Raw genomic sequence first — 13,482 nt, 5'->3', positions numbered from 1 at the left:
GGGAGGTGCCGCTCGGCACCGATGTGGGTGGGAGGTGGTTATCTACATGGGTGCTCTTTTAATCATTCAGGTGTCGTGATCACGGGTGTCCCAGTGTCCTGCCGGACCCGAGGCCGGTGCAGGTGCCTGATGAAGCTGGGACTGGAGAGGGGCTGTCGGAGCATCTGCTGGGGGCTGATGCATGGGGATGGCTTTGGGCCAAGGCTTTCTGGAGAGAGTGATGATTTCTGGTGCCTAACTGGAAATTGCTGTCAGGGCAACTGGTTTTGCAGAGACTGAGCCTTTCTTGGACTTCCCATCACTTTTGGGAAATTGTTGCCTATGGGTTTCATGTCCTGCTTCCAGCAGGCATTTCTAGGCAGAGTTCCCCGCTCTGGAAAGGGAGTCCAAAACACTGACCACAGGTTTGTTCTTTGGATGCCTCCCAGCACATCCAGATTTCACTGTTTGTTTTTCTCTGTGCAGCTCCGGGAAATGCCAGTGTAAAGTTGGTGTCACAGGCCTGAAGTGTGACCAGTGCAGTGATGGATACTACAGGTTTAATGAAACCACTTGCGAGCCGTGCCAGTGCAACAACCACTCCGAAACCTGTGACAGCCTAACAGGTACCTTTCCTCTTGTGACCATGGTGGGTGCAGACTTCACGTCTCTCCTGTCTCTGTTTTTTGCCATTCTCATTCAGCAGACCTCCGCTCTCTCTTCTTCATCTGTATCTTTGTGCCTTGAGTACTCAGAATCTTTACCTTAAAACCAAAATTAAAATGCAGGGCAAGGTTAGAGCTAGTCCTCTTCTCAAGGAAGTCAATAAAAGGTATTTACCCCCGGCTGCAGCGCACAGCCTTTATTCTCCAGTCTCTATCGGAAATCAGTGCTCTATTGTTCTCTGCACTTAACACAAATACACAGCACAGGGTTTTAAGGAGCTTTTGTTTAACTGCTGCTTACCTGGAAACATATACTGAACTGGTACTGACGTAAGGTGATTGTTATTGCCACAGGTAATATGATTAGTGCTGGAAAAAACTGGCAGCACCTAATTAATATTGCTCACTTTTTATAAATTTGCCTTGTTCATTTTCTTTGATCATTTCTTTGACTGTCTCTTGCTCATACAGATGTTGATGGAGTGCAAATGTCGAGGCACCTGTGCTCTAATAGCTTATGGGAGGGCAGGGGGGGAACCTAATTACTTTCCCATCTCCGCTGAAAGGAGAGATCCTAGAGGAGCAATGTTATGTGACTGCCTGCGCAATCCCCACTTTAGCAACAAAACTCACACTTCAAAACCCAAATTCTCATCAAAACTTTCAGGCTGAAATGCAGTTCTGTGATATTTATCCAGGAGCTTAGAAAGGAGTAATAATTTGAAAAAAGTTGCAGGGTTTTTGCATAGCTGGCAGAGAGGCAGAGCTCATCAAATACAGTATTTCTGGGTAATTTCTGCACCGGCGTCTGTTCCCTCGTGGCCTGTGTGTTTGCAGCAGAGGAGCGGGCGGCCGCAGTGCTGACTGTGCCCAGGCAATGCCCTGGCCCTGCTCGACGTCGGGGTAGCGGCAGGCACCAGATCAGCACTTCTTGAGGATGAATTACTGTGTTCGTTCCTATACTGAACTTTACGTGCTTATGTCCTACCAATATTGAAGCAGAGAAGATGTGCACACATCAGCTGTGTTACTGATTTGGAGTGTTGGGTGTGTGGGTTTTGTGAAGGAGTAAGATAATCTGCTCTTCCTTTTTCTCCCTCAATGTTCCCCCTGCTCTTGATATTTTTTAAAAAAAAAAAAAAAAAACCACACCAAAAAACAAAACCAAAAAACCAACACCCAGCACAGACCTTGCCTCTGGGATGGGGCTGTTCAGGCAGCCCTTCTGCTGGGGCTGTCCAGCGCTGACCACAGCATTGCACAGAAAACCCCTTTTTTTTTGGCTAATGACCTATTGTGGATTTGACAAAAATCCCTTTTTAAAAAATTTTCCGCCATCTGCTCTATTTGCTGCCGAGGGTGGGGGGGAACCCAACAAAACCAGAACAGAGAACAGTCGATTAAAAATTAGATCTGATGTCTAATAAGTAACGCAGTGCACTCAGCCTGCTCTAGAGACTGCACTTTGTGTGACCTCCCCAGCTTTACACCCACCCTGCGTTGTCTTTGTCAAATTTTCAAGGTTTCTTTCACATTAATGCTGTACTTTGGGCTCCCTCTGCCGCCAGCTCCGCACAGCCTGGCTTGGCCTTGCTCCGGCCAGGAGGAATATTTAAAATTACTGGGCTGGAAATTGGGCAGCCAGAGCTCCCCAGGCGACAGCGGTTCCTTCGACACGACCCTTGGGCTCCGTGTTGTGTCTGTGCAATGAGTTTGGTTGCTTCTTCCCACTTGGGGTACTGTGAGGTCTGATCCTTCCCGAGGGCATTATCAGGATGGGAAGTGCTATTAATTATTAAGGCTTTCCACAGTGATACCTGATTGCAAGCCCATGCCTGCTTTGCATGGCTGAGCAATTTGCTGACTCATTGGAAATGCAGCCATTTCGCAGGGCTGGTGTAGACAAATGTGAGTAATTGCCGATGGGAAAGACATTGGTCCTGAAATGACCAAGACTGTACAGAAAACGCAGGTCTGATTCTAGATTTATGCCACCATTAATGCCTGCAGAGCACGGTTCAAGGCACCCTGGCTGCTGATGGGGCAAATTAACCTTCCACGAGCCGGTCTGTCCCAGGCATCCCGCTGAAGCAGCTGATCGAGGTTTGCAACCGGAGCAACCGAGCCCAGCAGATAATTTTCCCCTCTAACTCTGACATCTCTCCCACAAAAACCACTGGCTCGTGTCTGACAAGCTGTTGGGTGAAGAGCAAACAGTGTGTGGGAGCTGACGCCGAGCAAGCGTCCTTAGTCATCGGGGTGCTGCCAGCCCCACCGCGCGGGTGAAGCGGCCGCTTCCCAAAAGCAGCGGCTGCCAGTGTTTGCTTGGCACCGGGGTCGGCTGCAAGGACGCGCTGGGCTTGCTGGGGGATGCTCGGCTGCAGAGTCATCGCTGTGGAAAGGGAAGGGTAGGAGCTGTGCAGCGTGTTGGGCTTGCAAGGGAGCCGAACTGTTCCAATATTAATAAGAAAATGTGCTGAGGTTTTGTTAACAGTCAGCATTAACCTAATTCAGGATTTTTTCTGTGGTTAATGTTGATATGAGACTTTTCCATACCCCCGCAGCACTGCTAGATTAGCTCAGTGAATCTCCTCTCTGTGCTTACATATGCAGGGAATAAAACTGCTCTGTGCCACCCTGGTTTGTTAGAAGGCGGCTGTTGCCTTTTCAGAATCTTGTACACGGGATTTAATCATATAAGCTTCCCTTGGGTCACTGCCACCTCGACGAGGAGCCTGCTGAATTACAGGATGTTCCTGTTGATGGATGGGCTTTTGATAGAGGCTGCGTTTTTATAACTAGGGAGATTTTTCTTTCTCTGGTCACAATAGTATCAAAATGCAATTTAGAGGGCCATCAGGACACAGCCTCTGCTAAGGCACAGCACGTCGATTTTGTGATTCAGGGGCTGCCCCAGGAAGGGGAGGTGGCTCACATGAACCCCCAGTTCTCTGTTTCTTCGGGAAGGTCAGGAATTGCTGCTGCCTTGTGATGGGGACGGAGGAGCTGGAGCCACACGGGTGGGATGGAGCCATGTGCCCCCAAAGCAGGAGGGTGGCACCTCCTTACCCCGACCACCAGCTCTGTGGTGTAGGAAGAGGCTGCACACAAACAAGGGCAAAGGCATAACCTGGAGGGACCCCTCGTGGGCCTGGGGGATTGGAAGCATCCAGATTCCATCTCACTGACCCAAATGCAAACTGAAACTCCTTTCCTTGAGGACCATTTAATACTGATAGCATGTCTTTACCTGCACTGACCATTTACAGTGATGAGCTGCGGGCATCTCTGCTGGGGCTACCTACTTTTTCACATTATGTGTGTGTGTGGAGGGGGGGATGACCATCAGAAAGTCATAAGAGGCCAGGATCATGTTTTGGCCAGAGGGCATCCAAAATCACCTGTGAGCTCGGATAATTGAGAGTGCTCCATGCAGATTCTTGCTCCAAATGTTCTGCTCCAGTTCCTGCTGCCGAACGGTTGCTTGTGACCCTGTCCCTTCTCCAGGTACCTGCCTGCGCTGCCAGGAAAACACCGAGGGAAACCGCTGCGAGCTCTGCAAGGAGGGCTTCTACAGAAGCGCCCAGCCTGTCCATGCCTGCCATCGCTGCCCGTGCTCCACCGTGGCATCGACCGGCACCTGCCGAATACGTAAGGCTTTCGTTTTGGTCTAATTCCTCAGATAATGAGTGTAACTCTTTTCAATTAAATTGCCACTCAGACTGCATCAGCCTAGCCAGATATTTTATAGCCCGTGAATGTCCTTTTTGAGGGAACTGGGGCACCTTGCTGGAAGCTTCCATGCATCCCTTGTGTTTGTGTTGCCTCTTGTGGGAGCAGCTGCGTGGTGGAGGGCATCAGAAATGTGTTGCTACAGGCTGCAGCCTGCTCTGAAAAACCTGCAGAATTTTGCAGAGAGAAACCCTTGAGCTTGTGGCAACCAGGAGAGGTATAGATGTGCAGCAGTGCCAGGTAGCCATCCATTCCTTTGTCAGCCCTATTCTGAACATCTCCATGGGACTCCAAGCAGAGATTCCCCAATTTTCGTGCTCTATTTTCATGTAACCGAGAGAAGAAGTCATAGCTGTAATAAATATATGTAAGACTTCTTTTTTATATTTCCTTAATCAGTTTTGCAATCAAGCCACCTCTGGCTTCATATAGGCCAAAAAGTTCCTGCAGATGGCTGGCATCCCTGGTACAGTTCCAGCTGTTTTCTGAAATTGGCTGTTTGAGATGGAAATGTTCAGGAGTAATAATCTGTTTGCTCAGCAATGTGCTGAGCGTGCTCTGTGATGCTGGTAGAAGGCATCAGAAACCCCGAAAGCTCTTTGTTCCCCTAGGAAAAGAGGAACTGCTGCAGTTCAAAAGTTGTATTTTCAGCTTAAAATTTGAGATTGGTTAATACTGAGGGGCTGCTGATTTTTGTCACAGTGACTTGTGGTCAGGTCCCACAGAACAAACCCCACAGCGGGTGTTTCTCTGCAAGGGGCTATGGCGCATACCTGGTTTGCTTTCTGTATTCTTTAGAGCCTGGTGAAGCTGCCCCAAGGTGTGACAAATGCAAAACCGGGTACACTGGCCTGAACTGCAACCAGTGCGACAACGGCTACTACAACTCCGACAGCATCTGCGTAAGATGTAAATGCAACGGGAACGTGGACCCAGCGCAGTCGCCCAGCATGTGCAAGCCGGAGAGCGGGGAGTGCATCGGCTGCCTGTACCACACTGCTGGGTTTCACTGTGAGGAGTGTGAGGATGGCTACGTCCGAGACCCTGAGGGGACCAACTGCACCAAGAAAGGTAGAACACACTCCTTAAATCAGCATTGAAGCTTGCTGTGTGCAGTTCAGGTGGGCACAAGCTGCCTGAAGGCTGGGGGGCAAAGACTGTTAATTGTTCTAATTGGTTTAGATTCATTTGGCTTGTGGTGCAGGGAAGAAAACCAGACCTTTATAACATGTTGGTGCCTACTGGCCTTGAAATCTGTAGTTTAGAGTTAACTCTATAACCACCCTGACTCCCAGACTGTGGCAGCCACCTCTAGTGAACAAGGTGGAAGAAAAAAACCTATTTGCAGTGTATTTAAATGTAGGTTTTCACATTTCCATTGCTTGATATACTTGATCTCTTAGTGCCTAGTGAGTTGTCCTTATTGATTAGTCCATTCAGTAGCACTGTCCAGTTCCCTAGAAAGGGGGTTTATAATAAGTTTTGTCACTCCTCATACTCTGCAAACAATAACTATTTGGACCAAGTTTAGATACTCTTTTTTTTTTTCTTTCTATTTAGAAATAGGGAAGCCAAAGCTTAGAGAGGTGAGATCCAAACTTGCACAGCGAGTCAACACCAGAATTTACTGGTACCCGCTCTGGGGGTCTCTCATCAGTCTTCAATCCACATCCAAGACACCGTGTGTAGCTTCTCAGAGGCACACTAGCTCTGGTCCTTAGAGAGGCTACTGCACAGCAGGAGGACTCATAGTAAAATGAGAGAAAATGGTTCTTAAGTTGTTCCCTCAGTGGTTATCAGGAGGTTGGTCCACAAGGTGGGTCTCCAGCTCCATGCATGGAAACATTACTGGTGTTATGTATTAGATAAGAGAACCAAGAGTTCAGGAAAGTATCTGGGCCCAGATTCGTCCTTGTCACCAACAGAGATTTAATTCAGATCTTCCATTAGGAGCTAATGTGGTTTTCACTCCCATGCTGCTCTCTGGAGGTGTAATCACAGAGTCCTCCTCTGCGTGGGGAGATGATCAATACAAAAAAGTTGAATGCTCATTAGCTGTAACTGTACTGTTACAGGGCTGGAGAAATGGCACTTTTGCATCGGGTCATCCATTATCTCCCCCTGCACAGCTCTGTCTTTGTGCAAAGAGCTATATGACCTTGCTCCGTTAAAATCCATATGTATGGCTTTGCTTGTATACTTGCAGTTTTCACCATTCAGTTTTATTTTAATGGCATTGTTATAGCCAATTCCTGATGTGGGAAAGACTGTCCCCTTTCAAAGGGCCCGGAACATGCTCTTCTAGCTTTCCTGTTTCCTTGACGCCTATTTTCTCCTTTTTTATTAAGCAGTTAAAAAGGCATACAGTTTCTTTCTGGTTTCTTACACACAATTTGCCTAAAAATTGACATGCTGAGGTACTGTGCATTAACTAGCTTTAGGTTAAGATTTTCATAAACCACTAGTGCATTTGAGTGGCCTAGTTTTGAGTGGCTTCTAGAGTGAAATCATCACTTGGACTGTTTAAGTGGTCACAGTTGAAATAAGACGACATGTTTTGTACAGCCTGGGCAAAGCTAAACCCAACCTTGAGCATCCACAGGGGCTGTTCAGAGTCTTAAACCTGACCGAGATTTTGATGCTTTCAAGGCTGATGGAGGGAATATTCAAAGGGTGTTTGTGATGACCAAAGTCAGTGTTTTCGACCCCTGGGTGGATGGTGTTCCTGCTGCGATGGCGAGGCATAGCAGCAAGGGCTTAGTGATGCAGCGTGGCACTGTGCCACCCAGCCGAGCACCGCAGCCTTCCCTGAGAGCCGGCGCGTGGGCTGCTGGCACGGCCCCGGCTCCTGCCGGTGCTCATTCATTGCAGGAGGTAGCAGAAGCTTTGCAGAGACTGCATTTCAATCAAGCAGCTGGATATGATGCTCACGTCAAAGCTGCCAAAGCAGCCCATTGAGTGAACAGCTGCTGCTCTCGAGGAGCTGCTTTAGGACATCTGGAGGGCTGGCACGGCCCTGGTGAGCGGAAACAGGCATCGCTGTATCGCAGCCCAAAAGCGATGGGCCTGCCGTCAGAGCACGGCACTGTTTCACCATGACGTTACCGTCAGTTCCAGGAAATGTTTTCACCCATGTGCCCCTTGCCAGCACTTAGCTGATGCTGACTCACAAATAAAGCCCAGAAAAGTCCTGTTTCCTTGCTGGTGAATCAGCCATTGTCTCTGTTCTGTTTTTTTTTCTAATTATAGCTACTGGCAGGCTTTGCCAAGAATTGAGTGTTGATGAAGGAATTTGGAAAGGATGATCGAATTTCTCATGTCCTTCTCCCAAAGCTGTGTCCAGGAACCTCTGGCTCCTGTCACGTTGCTTCCTACTGCGAAATTCTGCCCGTTATCCCTAGAGAAATGCCTTCTGGCATTCAGCATCCTGGGTATCCTTATCAGCCGCAGGCAGGACCTGCAGAGAATAGAGGAGCTGCTGCAGGAAAGGGACTGTGAGCAGGAGCCTAAATTTAGGTGTGTGATGCCCCCTCCAGAGGAGTTTCTTTCTCCATTGCCTGAACTGGGAAGGCGACAGCCCCAAGTTAACTAATGGGACTTCCCCTGAGGGCCCGTGGCAGGAGACGTGCTGAATATTTCCAGCTCCTGTTGCCATTGGAGATGCAACTTAGTGCAAAATTAGTCCTTCGGAAATTACTCTCCTCTTCAGTCATAATCAGTAGATGTTCTCTTCAGGAGAGATGGATCAATACAGCACAGCATCATCAGCTGTAATTGCTGCAGCTGTAAGTGCGTTTAAAATGAAGTTGCATTTCTGGTAGCGGAAAGAGAAATGGAAGGGAGTGGAAAAGAGGGTGCAGAGAGTGCTGTGGAGCAGTAGGTATAGAGAACGTTTTGGTTGATTGAGGCTTCATGTTCTGGAGGGTTCCTGTTGCCTGGGCTCAAGAATCTAAAATAGATCAGCTTATTCCTGTGAAGAAAATGCTTTGTTAGTTACATATGGGAGCCTAATACTCAGGCTCTTACGGTGTTTTCTGAGGCCTATAGTTCAACCGGTTTGAAGAAGGCATAATGAATTTGCATCCCACTTATGAGATCTCCCATGTTAACTTATCACTGACTCCCAGATCCGAGAAGGGATCCCATGTCTGCTGGAAACAAGGCAGGTTCTTGGCTGTTTTGTGCTCGGGAACAGGCTGCAGAGGAAGATGGAGCTTGTGGCACAGTGTGGTAGTTCCCGCGTTCTCATCCTTCATGTGCGGACATGTGCCAGCAGCTGAAACCAAAACAGGATCCAAACTGGCTTCTGCTGTGTTCAAAAGCTTCATAAGAACATCCACAGTCGTCTTTTTTTTTTTGTTTTTCTGTTGTGATTTGGTTACCTTCTGCTTCTGGTTATGCCATTTTACATAAAGCAGTGTAAATATTGAAACTCGTTGCTAAACATTATGACGGCAGAATACTCATGGTTCATTTTTTTCATTTTTGGTCTTCTTGTACAGGTAAGGCAGAAATAATAATATTGTGAACATAATCCTACATCTAGTGTACTAACTGTGAAAGGTTTAAACTCCTGAAGTCGCTGTGTCCTCCCAGCCTGGTAGTGCAGCCCACGTAGACAACACGTGAAACTCTGCCTTCGTTAGGTTCAAAGTCCAAACTCTTGGTGAGTTTGGTAGAGGCCAGCTTTCATGGGCTGAATACGAGCTGGACTGGGTGGCTTGCTTTCTTCATGAGCTCATGTATCTAACACTGAATCTTGGCTACTGCACCTATCCATCCATCACCAGATTTTTCATAGGAATGCTGCAGTCAGTGAGCACTTAGCACACAGAATTATTTAAAGAAAACGAATCCAACCCTGGCTAACCATTTTTGTAAACTATTTTGAAAAAGTAGCAGCTTTAACAGTGTAGATTTAATTGCCATAACAACTGTGATATAAATGTCAAATCTCTTATGTTTGTGTTTGATTCCGGCTTAGCATGTTTTTGTTGATCATTTTTTATTTGTTTTGTAGAAGCCACTCTTGGCCCAGAAACAAGGGAGTTTACAACTTCTGCTCCAAATGTCAGCAAGGGAACACCGTTTTCAACGGCAGTGATAAACAGTACGCTATCACCAACAACTATACAGACTGTATTTCCTCTAAGTTCCTCTGACAATAGTACCTCTGCTTTTGCAGATGTTTCATGGACTCAGTTTAACATAATAATTTTGACAGTTATCATCATTGTTGTGGTCCTACTAATGGGCTTTGTGGGTGCTGTCTACATGTACCGTGAGTATCAAAACAGAAAACTTAACGCCCCTTTTTGGACCATTGAACTCAAAGAGGACAACATCAGTTTTAGCAGCTACCATGACAGCATACCCAACGCTGATGTTTCGGGGCTGTTGGAAGACGACGGGAATGAAGTCGCACCAAATGGACAGCTAACGCTGACGACTCCAATGCATAATTATAAAGCTTAGAAGAAGTGATCCAGCTATTCCCAAGTTGGCTTAAAAAGTTACAGGGCTTGTTGAAGGGGTATCAGGATCCGTGCCAAGGCTCCATGCAGAAGAATTTGCTCTTCAGATACTCTTATGCTGGGCATGCTGTAGCTTGCAGGTGAACAGAAAAAAGTGTAGTACATCCGAATTTCAGGTAATATGGTGAAATGCATTCAGTGTCCTGTTCTCCCTAAAGATCCATAGAATTCAGTGTTGTTAAAGACTTGATTATACTGATCTGAAAATATTTTTTTTGTATGAAGAGGTGGTGGGGCGCAGAAAGCAGTACCCCATGATCAATCAGAAGCTACTTGATTTGCAGCCAACCTAACGCTTACATCTGCATCCTTTAGTCTGAAAAGTAGCTCATGAATTAACAGTGGATTTTCAGGAAACAGACCTTTGTAAAGGTTTCTAATGTTCCTGATATAAATTTGTTTGAAAAGGAGGACAAAAAAAGGGAAATCTTTGTTCACTATACTACTGAAAGGCAAGTAGAGGAGCGAGTTGCACACTTGAAAAAAGTCACCATTATCAGTTTCCAATAAGCAGGGAAACAGAAAAAAAATAATTAAAATATTGGAGTTAGGGAAGAGGCTAAGCTTTTCCCTTTCTGAGTATTTATACAGGGTGATGATGCTATTAAAACATAGCAATCCATTTTTTTTTCTAGAAGGAGTTAATGAACTTGTATAGTTTCTGTGCAAGGGAAGATGACAAGACATCTCAGGGTTGCCGTGTAAAAATAAAAGCTAGGCTTAATACCCTACCCTGATAGAAATGATGTGTTCTGTATATAAAATGTAATATATCTTCTTGGAATTGTATTTGTAATTATTTGTAAAAAAGACAACCAACCAACCAACAAAAAAAAAACAAACCCCAGCAACAAAACCATGAACCCCTCCCCAACCTCCCCTATTCCCCGAGTCATATTTTGTCATCTAGATTTTAATTGTACAGCGGTTAGTGGCGTTGTTTAAAAAGAAAAAAAAAAAGAGGATTGTTTAAAATACTGTAAATTAGATGGCAATATTGTTGGAGCTGGGACTCTGGCAAACACCGACTGCTTAAAGCTTTTCTTCTAGTGTCATGGAATAACTTTCTTTTTTAGAGAAAATGTGAGTGCTCCCTACTTGCATCTGTCAAAATTTCCCATTCCTTTAAATATAGAGTGAATACCAGTGTTGCCATGACTAGGACCTAGTATGTGTCCAAAAAGCAGATGTACCATTCTGTTACTTGCTTTTAAATCTTTATACAACATGCAAATACACTGTCATGAATGCATTGAGAGCCTGATCTTGATGGCCAAGCTCTTACGAAGCAGCTGCTCATCATGTGAGTGGATCTCATTGCCATCTCTCCCACGGTGACACGGTGATGGAGGAGACTTGCTGGAGGGCTGAGCGCAGCCTCCGGGCCTCTTGAAGGGCAAAAAGCAAAAAAACTCCTGGATTTGGGTGGAAATGGCTTTCAGCCGAAGAGCTCACAGGAGCTGATCTGCGCTTCTAGGCTTAAAAGCTAAAAGTGCATGGATGCTTTCAGGAAATTTATGTAGCACAAGGTGGTGGTGGGGAATCAGCTGTCAAAAAAACCTCCAGGGGACTTTAGGTTTTACAGATTCCCCTGGTTTTTGTGGGAAGCTGGTGGACTGTTAACAGAGGGAGAACAACTAACGGGCAGCACGGCACAGGGAGGTCACACCACAAAGCTCCTCGCGTGGTACCTGCAGCGTGCATGCATGCCTCGAGGCAGGCACTGTGCCCTCCCTGTGCTGGGGAGCTGCCAGGTCCGACCCATGAAAATCAATACCATTACATTTAAGCAAGGTGTGAAACAAATATTTCACCTAATTCATGACCAACCTCAGAACTAAAGCTGCATTGCTGTGCGTGTTGGTGCTTTGCAAGCAATGGATGCTGAGGATAAATGAAGTACCTGCTAAAGGTCAGCAGGAGCTGACTGATGCATCCTCAGAGCCAGGCAAAAGTAAGTATTTCTCAAGATGAGAAATGGTAGGAAGAATGTGGTGATTATTTATTTGCTTTCTGGTGCTGCATGGAGGCTTTTCTTATCATTGGAGACTTTTGGGGAGGGAGGCGATAGGTGCTTTAAACACATGCACAAAGGTGCCATTTCTGCCTCAAAAACTTGTTGCCTGATTGAAAGATGAGGCACAGTAAGTAAGAAGGAAGATAGTTGAGGATGACCAAGGGAAGTGGTGAGGGCAGAATGTGATATTGCATAAAGGCCTGAGCTGATGGAAACCGTTGTTTAGGTAATAAATTTGGCTGATGTCATTCAGAGGAATGTTACTTTTAGTTATAAAATGGGGGAGGACTGGAGGGGAAAATCTGGATGTTGCTGATCTTCAAGTTATTCATTAAACTTTTAAAGAGCAGAGTGGTGACAAAATAAAAAATTGCCTAAAAATAGTAATTATTTAGCAGTGCTGATTTAGTGATACACTTGCACTTGGTCACTTCATAGGGTGGGGAAAGGTAATTTAGGAAGTGTTAGCTTCTGGGACTGACGCTAGCAGGCAAAGTGAAGGACAGATTCACTTTTAATGTTTCTGAAATATTTTAGTAGATGTTTTCATCTTTGCCACAAAACACCTCTTCCTCAAATTTTGGTATGACTGCAGGCTACTTTGGGCCAGGAATAGGCTTTGATCTTTCACTGTGGAAATAATGACTGTCTGCAAAACCAGAGTGTGAGTGCAGATGCTGAGTCCTCCTGGTCCATGCTTACCTCCAAATTACTCTAAATGCTTTGTGTTTGAGCCTGGGGTTTGAAATGAGGAGGAGGTCAGGATGCCTTCCAGTCAGTCTGCAAGGGAGGGCAGCACAGCCATGCTGTTGTCTGTGGGTCGCACATCTGGATGAAGGGATCTAGATGGCCCCCGCAGATGTGATGGGAAGCTTGGCTGGCCGGGGGGACCTGGCTGCCCAGGTTTGGACAGCAGAGGAAAGCACAGGATGTTCTTCAGCAGGGACTGGAGCGCAGCAAAGATGTGGCACTGAGACGATGCTTGTCGGATGGCAGAATGACTCAGCAGGCAAATACCCGGCATCTGCAGGAAAATACCAGGCATCTCCAGCCAACCAAGCCTTTGGCATAGAGGAACTTTGGTGATGTAAGATTAGATCCTCCTTGTACTCTCCATCAATCATCCAGCTGTCCCTTGGGTACCAGAGGAGGTGAGGAAGAAGCTGAGCTAGTTATATCTCCAACCAGCTTAGGCTGGCATGGTATTTTGAGGGAGTGCAGAGCTAAAACACTTGTGCCAGGGTACTAAAGGCCACCAGGACCACTGACCTGCCATGTGTTATAACTTGTCATGAAGCTTCCCAGATGTTGAGGTTTGCCCTATGCTGCGTTGGGGTGTGGGCAGGTAAACCAGAAATGGCCTTACAGGGCTGCACTGAGGGCCAACTCAGAAGCTAGCAAGACAAAGGGAAGGTGTCCAGGTGACTTCTAGGGCTGATGTGGCAATACAGATACACATAGCATTCCTGAGGGGCCACCGTTCATCACCTTCGAACTGGGCATGCCGCTGCCTGGCTGCAGTGGTGTGGCTGTCACGGAGCAAGGCAGTCCGTGG

General features: G+C 46.5%; 1 protein-coding gene across 1 annotated transcript; it reads left to right on the top strand.

Annotated features, from left to right (window-relative positions):
* Positions 1–465: 465 nt before the first annotated feature.
* Positions 466–10,331, top strand: MEGF9 (multiple EGF-like-domains 9; the record flags this gene model as incomplete). The annotated part of the gene is made up of 4 exons (XM_009695080.1): positions 466–605; positions 4,152–4,295; positions 5,175–5,447; positions 9,397–10,331. Coding segments are annotated over 4 exons (1,012 nt in total), but the record flags the coding sequence as incomplete, so codon positions are not given.
* Positions 10,332–13,482: the final 3,151 nt, after the last annotated feature.

This window comes from Cariama cristata, unplaced genomic scaffold (genome assembly GCF_000690535.1).
Source record: "Cariama cristata isolate BGI_N322 unplaced genomic scaffold, ASM69053v1 scaffold8982, whole genome shotgun sequence".
NCBI lineage: Eukaryota > Metazoa > Chordata > Aves > Cariamiformes > Cariamidae > Cariama > Cariama cristata.
Note: the sequence above shows the minus strand (reverse complement) of the source record. Positions and strands in the feature narration are given on the sequence as shown.